This window comes from Bombus pyrosoma, linkage group LG5 (genome assembly GCF_014825855.1).
Source record: "Bombus pyrosoma isolate SC7728 linkage group LG5, ASM1482585v1, whole genome shotgun sequence".
NCBI classification, from domain to species: domain Eukaryota; kingdom Metazoa; phylum Arthropoda; class Insecta; order Hymenoptera; family Apidae; genus Bombus; species Bombus pyrosoma.
In genome coordinates this window covers 291,176-302,508 of record NC_057774.1, presented here as the reverse complement: position 1 = coordinate 302,508, position 11,333 = coordinate 291,176, and the positions used below count along the sequence as shown (strand labels likewise).

The following is an 11,333-nucleotide window of genomic DNA, read 5'->3' as shown; positions in this document are numbered from 1 at the left end:
AATTCCATGGACCTTGAAACTATTTAGAATATTCCTTATTCTTGTCAGCAAAACGATGAAAAAATAAAGAATTCCTAAATGTAACGAAATATAAAAATGATCGAAGAATTGAAATTACCAGATATAATAAAAAATATAATATACAGTAGTTATCGAACGATAACAAAAGATTGCAAGTTTATTTAAAAAAATATACGTATCGAAAGACAGGAATCTAATAATTGTCGTGGATTAGGCACTCAAAATTTATTAAACAACAAAACGTTGCGATTTCATAATACAAATTCTAATAACTTTCAACAAATGTAAAGAATACAATATGACCGAAAAGAAATTCTTTTTAATTCTGAGGAACGCTAGTCGACGATGGATGTTTTATTTGCATCATCGATGTCAAAATAGATTGAGCCACAAATTGAAATACAACGTGAAAAGCAACGAGAAGTAGCGACGTTAAGGATAATCATATATTTGAAAAATAATACTTATGTACATTTAATGCAATTTTTTTGAAAGTTTTCCAATTCTTGCGAACATTTCTGTTCGTTTAATTATTAAACGTTAAACAATAGCAACTTTTGTCGGAATTTTATAGAATTTTCCATAGTAATTAAACGAGTTTTACATTTCTCGTTGCCTTGCGTAATATATGTAAATTTCACTGCAGAAAAATCAATCAAACGACACGCTGAAAATAAAACAACGTTTCTGCTCCGTTCATAAAATTCCCCTAGGCAAAACGCAGTTTCAATTGGCGCACAAACCACATTGATATTACCACATTAGGGAGAGTGAATGAATCGAAGCTATCGATTTTGGCTATCCGTTCAATCGTTCGACTCGCATAAAAATAATTACTTACATGTATCTCATCTATAGTTAATTACATGATTATACTTCTTTTCTAAACACTCAGATTTTTACTGCTTCAAATATAAATACAACTACTTTATATACAAGGCGTCTCAGAAATCTCTAATCGATTTTCTGTCTTTGTGAATTATTCGCAGATTAAGAAATTGTTCAATAACCTAAACGAGATAACTAAAATCAAAATCCAAAATATAATATTTTTATTTGTTGAAATTAGACTTAATTTAAATGATACAATTATAATGGTATAATAGTAAGGAACGGTTTTTATACAACGATTACTTGTAAAATTAAATGTTTAAACATTAAATAATACGATACAATATTAAAATAGGGGATAAAATACTCTATATCCACGTGAGTGGATTTATTTCTTACAGTGAGACACCTGGTATAATCACAATGATACAACAACTATTTAATTATTGATACCACCTTAATAAATATTTCTTTCCTCTCGGCAAGAATAACGTTCACATGAAGTAGTAAATACTTGTCATTACAAAAACTGAAATTCAGGTGGAAGTTAAATATCGCGAAAGTTTGAATTCATATTGGCCCAACAGTGAATTTTCTCTTTAGAAAAAGCTGCCCGAAATAGTGACACTATTACAATATTGTTTCAATAGTACAATCCTTAAGGAATATATATAAGACGCAATTTTAATTCGATCGTATATCGTCAATTGTTCTTTTAAACGACAAGTATAATAGCTTCTTATCTTTTTCTTGTAGGTAACCGTAGTTAATTACATTTTTGTTTTTTTCTTCTTTTCTTTTTCTTACCTATTTTCAATTACCGTAGTATTATCATCATAGTATTGCCACGGTACTGGACATGAAAGTTATGGTATCATCAATTCGAATAGTCATTAGATACAATACCGACAGCGCTTAAGGAAAACAATACAACTTATCGAAAAAACGATTTTATTCGTTATCATTATTTTACGACACTGCCATGCAACTTGCTGGTTAAGTTTTTTTTTTAACCGAGGCAGTATAATCGGCATGAGAAAAAGAATAGTCATGCAATTAGTCACGAGATTCGTAGACATTTTGTTCAACACCGCTCCAATATTGCTAAAAACGTTAATAAACGTACTTAAAAAAGATGAAGCATCTAAAAATGCTAGAAAGGGAATGTAAAAGTCGTTTATCGTTATCAAGAAACGTATTCGATATGGAATCATTTACGTAATTAAGTAACAATTTAATTTAATATTGGGGCAATACAAAGTTACTATCAGAAAAAAATTCATATTCGCAATCTTCACTTAAATCATACAGATGCATTAAATATATATTTATCTGTTTTAAATTATCTCAAATATTCACATCAACAACACTGAGAAACTGGGTAAAGAACAATTTGATTTATAAAATATCATTTAATTATTTTCTGTATAAAATAATATCAAAAAATAAATTATTTAAAAAATGACTTGGTAACGTTTTTCATTACTGATAAAAGTAGAACAATTCCTCTCATTGTTTCTTTCGATAGTCCACGTACCAATTGAATAATATTTTTTAAATTGCTTGAAACATTGCTTTCCCAATTTCTCTAATACGCTTAAATAACCATATGACGTAATATAATAGCAATAACGTAATATCATAGCATAAAAAAACATAATCAACGAAACTTAACGAAGTAACTTCGATATCTCTTTTATGTATTTCTTCCTTGGAGGAAATTGAAACGAATTTATCGTATAAACTGAAAAACAGGTGCATAATACGTCATGGTGGCGTATCGGTAAGCCTCCAGTATTCTCTTGTAAGATTAAGACTAATGCGCAACGTATTGCGAATCGAGAATCCTCCTATAATATAAGATAGTACGGCAATGATAGAATGGAATCAAGAATTAATTCGATTTCCAACAGAATGGTAATATCTTTTGTTATTTTGTTCGATATAGGTCTTGTCGTTAATAGTAGTACGGTCGTATTCGCGATTTTCTATGAACACGTTATATTAACACAGTAAAATATATGTGCATGTAACTACTTAAGAATTATTACAGAGCCGCTATTCTTTATCCGTTTACAATTACATATATATGTAAAATGTATACATATACACGTGTACATACACACGGTGTTCTGAAAACGGCAATACAAAAGAAAAATATAAAATACTTCGCCTCGAGATTGAAAAAACCTATTAACCTTTCCCGTTTTTTCTTTTCCTCTTCTGTCCACGATAAAATAATGTAAGCGCAACTGTAAAAAATTCATGAAGCATTAAACGATTAATATTCTCAAGCACGTTCTTAAATGTGAATAACGAAGCTGCGTGCACGTTTAAAAATTTTAATCGCAACCTATTCGAAAAACTGAAACCTGTATCACTGTGGAAAAGATTACTCTTCTAACTAGATTTGTCTCCAGTTTACAGCGGCGAATAATTTTATATTTCCCGCTTGTATCGCTCGATTTTCGGCACATCTTAAATTTAATATATATATATATATATATATATATATATATATATATATATATATAATAAATTTATATATATGCATTTATATTTATATATAATTCAATGGATGGTAAGTGTCCATCTTTCTTTTTCCCTTCTTCCTCTCACTCCCGCTGTTCTTCCTGTTCTTTTGCACTCTTTTTTTATTTTTCGGTTTCAAATGTGTTATCCAAGGGCAGTAACCCGGTTTTTCATTTTTTTAAATATTTTCTTCTTTGTCGCTTACGCCATTGATTTTTAGGTGTAAGACTTATAAGTGGTCAACAATAAGAAGCACAGTTTTAACAAGTAACGTTTTGTTGTCTTGCGCGTACACATCCACGCATTTCTTCTATTTTTTTTTCTTTTTGTCACAGTCATACACGTATTTGTCACACATACGTATTCGCACACGCGTACATTCTCTTCCTTGTTCTCCTTTCTCTCTTTATATTTTTCCTGTTTACCCACTTCTCTATTCCCCTCGTTTACTCATCTCTCCTCTCTCTTTCATCCACTAGTTATGTTACTATGAAAACTTACTCTATCGACATTGCTCTATCATTGAAAGTTTCCTCGCAGAGCTTCTGTCTTCTGTTTTCTTATTGTTTTCTTACGTTGTATCTAAAAAGATAATACAAAGCACAGAATTAATTTTACACTTTTAAAGACGAAGAAGAAGATTCAACGATATAATAGTTATATAGATATTAATGAAATAAAAATCAATTATATGAAATTAATATTCTTAAACCTTAAACCGTGAACGCTTTTACGGTACCCTGAAACTGTAAACACGGGTCTTTCATGAACGATTTTTTAGTAAACGATACTTGTTAAAAAAATTCCACGAAATTCGTATAACATGTATGAACGTTCTAAATTAAGGTTATCATAAAAAATGTTGTCAAATAACATTTTTTAGATCAGTGTGTATGAAGGGGGCGGGGCTTCACTCGGTCGAAATAACCCGGGCAAGAAATACACACTTTTATAATTCAAAGGTTAAAAATTAATGCTCTGTTATAAAACTCATGAATCGGCCCCGTTATTTCTCATTAGCATGAATGAAATTCATTATTAACTCATTATTAGAATAGATCAATTTTATATCTTCCGATTATTATTTGATAATATTTCGATATCGAATGTAGAATGTTTTCCTAAATGCAGATTAATAGAAATTTTGCTTTACCAATAGTGATAAACTATGTTTGAGAGGGTTAGTAAGCCGGTGCTCGAAAATCAGGCATCCGTTGTTGCTGTTGTTGTTGCTGCTGTTGCTGTTGACCGAATGGTGGTTCTTGATAACCAGCATCAGTCGCATCAGGATAACTTGTATATCCTGTCCCTCCAACAGGATCCGCTTCGTAACTCGGTGCGAATGCAGCATCGGTACCTTGCTTGAATCTTTGGAAGGCAAACCAGGCACAGGCAGCCTTTTCAAGATCGAAGGAAAATATATTAAATTAAAAACAGATAATGACGCTATAAGGAAACGAATAACAATAGTAAAGCGAATCTTTGTATAAAGTAAAAAGAAAATTAATAGAACGCATGCTCGAACGAGATAATTGATATTTTGAAACTGATTACATACATTCATCTAGAAATTGAATACAATAAAAGTATTTGATGAATGTACCCAGGTAAAAATGGAGAAGAAGGAGAAAGCGATAGCGCTTTGAACGTTGTTCACTCCGTAATTATTTTCCGGCGTTTCCGATTTGTTCCAAGCATTGGTTAAGTAACAGAATCCGACGAAGTAAAGGAATGCCCAAAAGCCAGAAAACCTAAGCATTAAAACACATTAAGCGACTTAATTATTACGATACATCGAGTATGAATATTTTTCATCGAAGCGCTGAAAAATTGTCAATTCTAGCCGGAATTTCATTCTAGACTGCGGATGTTCGTGCAAATTTATATTTTTGTAAATGCAATTACAGAAATGTAACTTGATAGTTTAATAAGTAACCTATTAGTTTGAATTTCCTGAGAAATCGAGTATTATTCTATGGATGAAATTTATACAGTGAATATTCGGTATCGATAATTTGAAAACAAATAAAATTGCTTTAGGGCAAATAGAATAGGAAATATACCCTAAATCGAGCAGGACGAAATGCTTCCTGGTCTTAACAGAAGACATCTGTTCGAAGAGATATTCGCCAGCTAGGAATCCAATGCTAGCGAGGAAGGCGAGGACTCCAATTCCTATCCCGTAATTACAAGCATTGTGGTCTCCGTTGTAAAGACAAACGTCTTTTCCGTCTGGCTTTTCTATATATCCCTTGTTGCTTATGCATCCGAACACGATTATCGCGAAGAGCTAAAAGATTAAACGACAATATTTGTAATTTCTGATTTAAATTATTCTTACAAGAAAATACATTATATCTTTGGTAGCACTGCACTTATTACGTATACATATTTTTTCTTAGATTTTTAAAACTTTACTTTCATTCAAAATTGCTCAAATTTTATAAACGAAACTTCAAATTAATTAGTCTATTTAATTAGCTTTTCATTAACTTTCTTAATTTGGCGATACTATATTAAGTTCGTCGGATAAACGCTAAAAGAACTATTTTAATATAATTTAAAATAATTCAAACAATTCGAAGTAATAAATGAAATGATTAAAACAATCAAAAGGAATCATATTAGATTTTTACATAGACAGTGAAATACTGGATATCTTGTTCAAGATTACCGCTTACGATAGTGTCATTTGTTTACGTGACTAATTCGTGAATCGTTCGAATCAATTTTTGGAATTATATACACACATATACACAAATATGAATAGACTTCCTAATATCACTCTATCTTTAACTTAGTTCATAATTTATACATGTCTTTTCATACCAACTATTTATAGCGAAAACTATAGATTTGTTGCTTTTAGCAAGCTAATCCAAAACTCATACATAAATTTATTTTACGAATAATGTGCGAAATATACAAAGATAAGTAAACAAGTTCCAACATAGAAATGAAATACCATATTTAATTAAACGCATAAATTTGTTGGAACACTTTCCTTCTGCGTTGAATCTAAAATATCCGTTCTCAAACTAGATTTCCGTTTGATTCTCCATGAAATATTTGTTTTTTTCCTACGTGTCTATTTATATAAAATCGAATCTAGTTTCGACGTGGTCCAGATCCGTCTTGAGATGGAAGTGGGTTAGACGAAGGTCACAGTTCTGAGACGAAGAAAACAATTGAGAGCAAAGAATAATTAGCAGATAGAATAATTCAATAATTATTTGTTTAAGAGAAATAAAAATTTTTAATTCAAGATAAATTAAAAGAGGAAGCCAACAACGTACGGAAATAAACAAAGTACATTACTTTACAGTCGGGATTGATAGTTGTAGGAATAGAACCATATTTTGCACTACTCGCGAAATCTACAGCTGTTACGATATCTCTAATTAAAAAGTAATTGTCGATTTTCCAACTTAATTTCCTTTAAAAATATACACCATCTAATACACATAATTAAAATTCCAGTAAAAGTTTTTGATAATTACAATCTCTTTTAATCGTTGATATCAACAAGAATCTCGTAAGAGCAAGATATTATCATTACGAATACATTTCAATTTACGTTAATATCCAAGATTTATTAATGTCAAAGAATTCACTCTTTGTAAAGGGGTTATTGACCTGTCATTAAATTGTTAAACGAAAATACTAGAAAATTTGTTTCTATATCTAAGAAGATATAAAACTGTATAAAATTACATTTGCACTCTTTAAGCATCAAAATTTACAATTTGTTTACCGTTCTTGTATGAATCACACAGGTGGAACAAATTATTATATCTCGATTAATCAATCAATATCTTGATTAAGAATAGAAAAATATCATAAAATTAGTTTTCGAAATTTTCTTACGACATTACTTTTCTCAAAAATGTCTAGAAAATGCAAATGTATACTTTTAACGAATCTTAACTACTACGTAGATCGTTTCTTCAGATGACTCTATGTAAAGAAAAGTACCAAGATACAAAGATTAATATTCGTTTTAGAAAATCAGTTTGCAAGATGTTTAAAATTCTGAATAGGTCGTACGTTTCACCGAAGATACATTAGATATCAATTGTAAACACTTTCGGACTTATGACATAGGTAATAACATTAGACCATTCGAAGACACGAAAACTCTAACACTACGCAATTAATTATCGTCACGATAAATTCATATAGACTGTATGTGTATATGGACGTAGCACAACACCACGGCCATTACACGATCTCCAGATTCAATTTCTCTTGATTTCTTTTTACGAGGTTTACCTTAAGGATAAAGTCTACTCGAATCCGTTTACTTCTGCGGAAAACTTAAAACAGCGAGTTAAATTACATCGCTCGAATATAAACAGCGGCTGTACTAATTCTGTTATGGAAGATATGAAATAACAATTCATAAAGTGCTCGCTATGTACGTGAAGATGGATGGAATATTCGAACATCCTTAATAAGGCGGACGACTCATCAAAAATTTGAAATATTGATTTCCTTCACATTGTATATTGTACTCTGCTGTCTCTTTACGTAGTATATTCCGAAGAATCGATCTATGTATAAAAGGATATGCAATTTCATGGAAAAGAAACGTGTATTTGTATTTCGTAGACATTTCTGAAAAAGTTAAAGTCACAAGATAATACTATTTCACTCTCTTCTATTTCTAACCAAACTCGAAATATAACCTGACCCAATTTCGTGACCCATCCTGTATTCTGCGGTAATTAAAATCTTATTAAAATTGTACGCGCGATTCCATTTCGAAATTCGCCCCAAAACTGACCTAGGCTACTTTACTGTGTTTTAATTAACCCTGCTGCGACTTTTCTGTCAGTCTCAACCCAACTATATTTTCTTAACGACAGAAAATATCTCGAGTTTATACAAAATATGAAATTTTATTATTGGTATATAGAATTGGTATCAATTTTGTATTAGAAATTTCCCCCAAACATTATAAATCCTTTTTGTTCGCTAAAATAAGAACTAGATTAAAATATCAAAATTAGAGGACTGCAACGGGATTAAGTACAATACTGGTTGCATAGGTATGACAATTTTTACCCATTTTGGTTATCCCTATCAGGCTATCCCCACTATTTTGTTTTTGAAATTGACTAAGAGTTCACGCAACGAGCTTCAAATGCCTCATATCTATAAGTACTCGTTGCTCGTGTCGTATATTGGCCACTCGCGCTCATTGCATCGTTTCCTCGACTTCACAGGACACCTACCTAACTAACCAGAAAAACATTCTCAAGTATGGCCCTAGACTCCTCGCTATTAAGCTCACATTATTGTATTTCATTTTTCGATACCTTGAATCACTTTTAAAAATCGTCTATCACTTTCACGATCGAGACCTAATAAAATTTCTCTCACTTACTTGAAAAATTTTTCATTAAAGATTCGTCGATTTATCGTTCGATTTTTTATCGCGAAAATTTTGAGATAAAATATGTTTGAAAAATCAATAGAAAATTGTACGAGATCCTTCTATTATGGGGTGTATCGCTGGAATTTGCGAAAAATCAATAGAACCCCATCGTATGAAACTGGTGGGGGTGGTTCACCCTTTAAAATCAATGTTCGTCGCGAAAATCGACAATATCGTTTAATACGTAATGACGTTAGTACAGAGCAATCGTTATTAGATGTTCGAAGAGAGAACTTACCAGACATACGGCTCTTAAAATGACTTGAGGCCTTTGGATAAAGGCAATAGGGTCGAAAGGGGCTCCTGCCTTTCCTCCACCGTACGCTCCACCGTCCATCTTATTACGACTGAGCTGAAATTTGAAAGCTCGAAGCTAATGGAAGCGCGCATGCGCCGAGAGACAGTACTCTTTTCTATCCCCACCACCCAATTTTTTAGGGTGTATCCTTTCACAAGGGCGCTTCGGGTGGATGGAACGTAAATTAATCGAGAATTCGACCCTTCTCGATTCACTCACCAGTCGCCATGCGTGTTTCTATTCGATCGTACGATCGTTTGTTTAATTTGATTAACCTGAATTTACGTTGATAGGGATATTGGCGCAATTAAACGAATGTTATCAGTCTGTTTATCCTCATTGATACTAAATCAAGGTTTAAATTGTTTATTTTATCATTATTATTTTATTATCATTTTATCATATATTTATCATAATGTAGTTTGAAATCTTATTATAACAAAAAATTATATTACTAATAATAAAGAAGGCTGATTATTCTAGAACCAAGAATTTATTAATATCTATAAAATGTTTATAATACCTTTCTCAAAAATTCTGACAAAAATAAAATAAATTAAAGCTTTGTATAAAAAATAAATTTTATGTAAAATATATCTTCTTGATTTTTATACTTAATACTTACATCCAAATATATTTGTTATATACATCTTAGATAATAGAAGCGTTACTAATCCTAATGCACCCATAGCAACGCAAACATTATGAAGGTTAGTATGTTTTGGTTTTATCTTTAACTGTAAAAGATAATGAAAATTGAAATATTTAATGTTACGTAAATACCATGAAACAACAAAGTGACATTGTATTGTGATTTCATCGGAAAATTTTTCAGGACTAACCCTTAAAATCAATTCCTCAAGTTCAGAAAGGTTCTTATTTGCTTCTTCTATCTCTGTCAGTGTTGCAGCAACAGCGATAGGTAATACCTTAGAAGCACTCAAACACTTGTTGGGATCAATAAAAATATTAATTCTTTCCTTTACGAGTCTCAATCGACAATACGCTATAAACGCTTGTATCAAACAGAACTGCTGCTCTCCATCTTTGATTATTTCAAGAAAATGTTCAATCCTAAAAAAATAATGAATTCTTGATAAAACTGCTCATTAAATTATGTATTTGTATACAAAAGAAAAGTCTTTTAAAATAATTTTAACAAAATAATATTCAACCTGTCCTCAACATTTGTTATTACAATGTTGGATCTTCTTTTCCTAACGTTTAAACAATCTTTTAACTCTTCAGCCTTTTTAGGATCAATGCCTATATTAAAAATTTCTAAATTAGATAAGAAATATATATGTACTGCAAATAAGTGTAAATCACAACAATGAAATTTGTATTAGTAAAGGCAAATGAAAAGTTTTTATTCAAATTTGATTTTATTATTTAACGTTATTAATATGTTAAGAACTTTTCAATTTACCTAACATTATTAGTTCTTGTACAGTAAGCTCGTGTAATACATCCGTTGATATATTTCTTTTTTTGCATTCTACTATTAATTCAGATGCACCCAAACCACGCAACAAAGTTGCTGTTTGTTTAGTAAAACCAAAGGGATCGGAATAATTACTCATTGTTTCTTATAATGCTAAAAATTAAAATCTTACTTTTTTATTTTAATATAAATATATTTTTGTAATTCTTTAATTGTCCCCTATAAATTTAAATGTAGAATAATAACATTCCAACTTAATCTTCAAAAGACACTGACATTTTCAAATTCTACTTACTTTATAAGCTCCTAATCACATTCAATTCATATTATACTCTTTTGTACAACAAAATTATTGATATATACGGTTTCACCACTAAAATCTGATGTTAACCTAAATTTAATATTTTAGCGATTCCACAGTAACAAAGTTTGATGACGGTATTAATACACTAAATTTTTCTGTCCCGTTCTAGTCGCATCATTCATTACGTTTGTTTAAAAAGTTTTATAATAATCTCTTATCGTAAAGTGGGTTAAGTTTGAAAGTGTTCATAAATCTATCAATCTTTTATAGATAAATTTTATTCTGTAAACTTACATACATTGCAAATAAATACACACACACACGATATATATTTAAATGTATACTTAAACGTAATGTATACTAAGATTACAATTTTATAACTTAGATATCCATGCATTAAATTGAATCTGATAAGATATATGCAACTTCATTTTAATCAGTTGAAATACAATGGAAAATATGT

The 11,333-nt window shown here is 30.6% G+C and overlaps 1 protein-coding gene across 1 annotated transcript; it reads right to left on the bottom strand.

Annotated features, from left to right (window-relative positions):
- Nucleotides 1–231: 231 nt before the first annotated feature.
- LOC122567847 (synaptogyrin) lies at nt 232–11,288 on the bottom strand. Its single transcript, XM_043726930.1, has 9 exons — nt 10,862–11,288; nt 10,552–10,785; nt 10,298–10,388; nt 9,965–10,196; nt 9,063–9,176; nt 5,448–5,674; nt 4,988–5,135; nt 4,538–4,781; nt 232–3,966 (listed from the first exon to the last, which is right to left on the bottom strand). Exons 2-8 carry the CDS (start codon nt 10,703–10,705, stop codon nt 4,566–4,568), a joined length of 1,182 nt encoding a protein of 393 aa, XP_043582865.1. The 5' UTR covers nt 10,706–10,785; nt 10,862–11,288; the 3' UTR covers nt 232–3,966; nt 4,538–4,565.
- Nucleotides 11,289–11,333: the final 45 nt, after the last annotated feature.

Bases quoted from the DNA above. Each gene is read 5' to 3' on its own strand.
- LOC122567847 (XM_043726930.1), bottom strand. From the start codon at position 10,705: ATGAGTAATTATTCCGATCCCTTTGGTTTTACTAAACAAACAGCAACT. The intron at 9,177-9,964 runs GTTAGTCCTGAA...TTCAAATTTCAG, and splicing joins TTGAGGAATTGATTTTAAGG to CTCAGTCGTAATAAGATGGA. The intron at 5,136-5,447 runs GTATATTTCCTA...TTTAATGCTTAG, and splicing joins TTCGTCCTGCTCGATTTAGG to GTTTTCTGGCTTTTGGGCAT.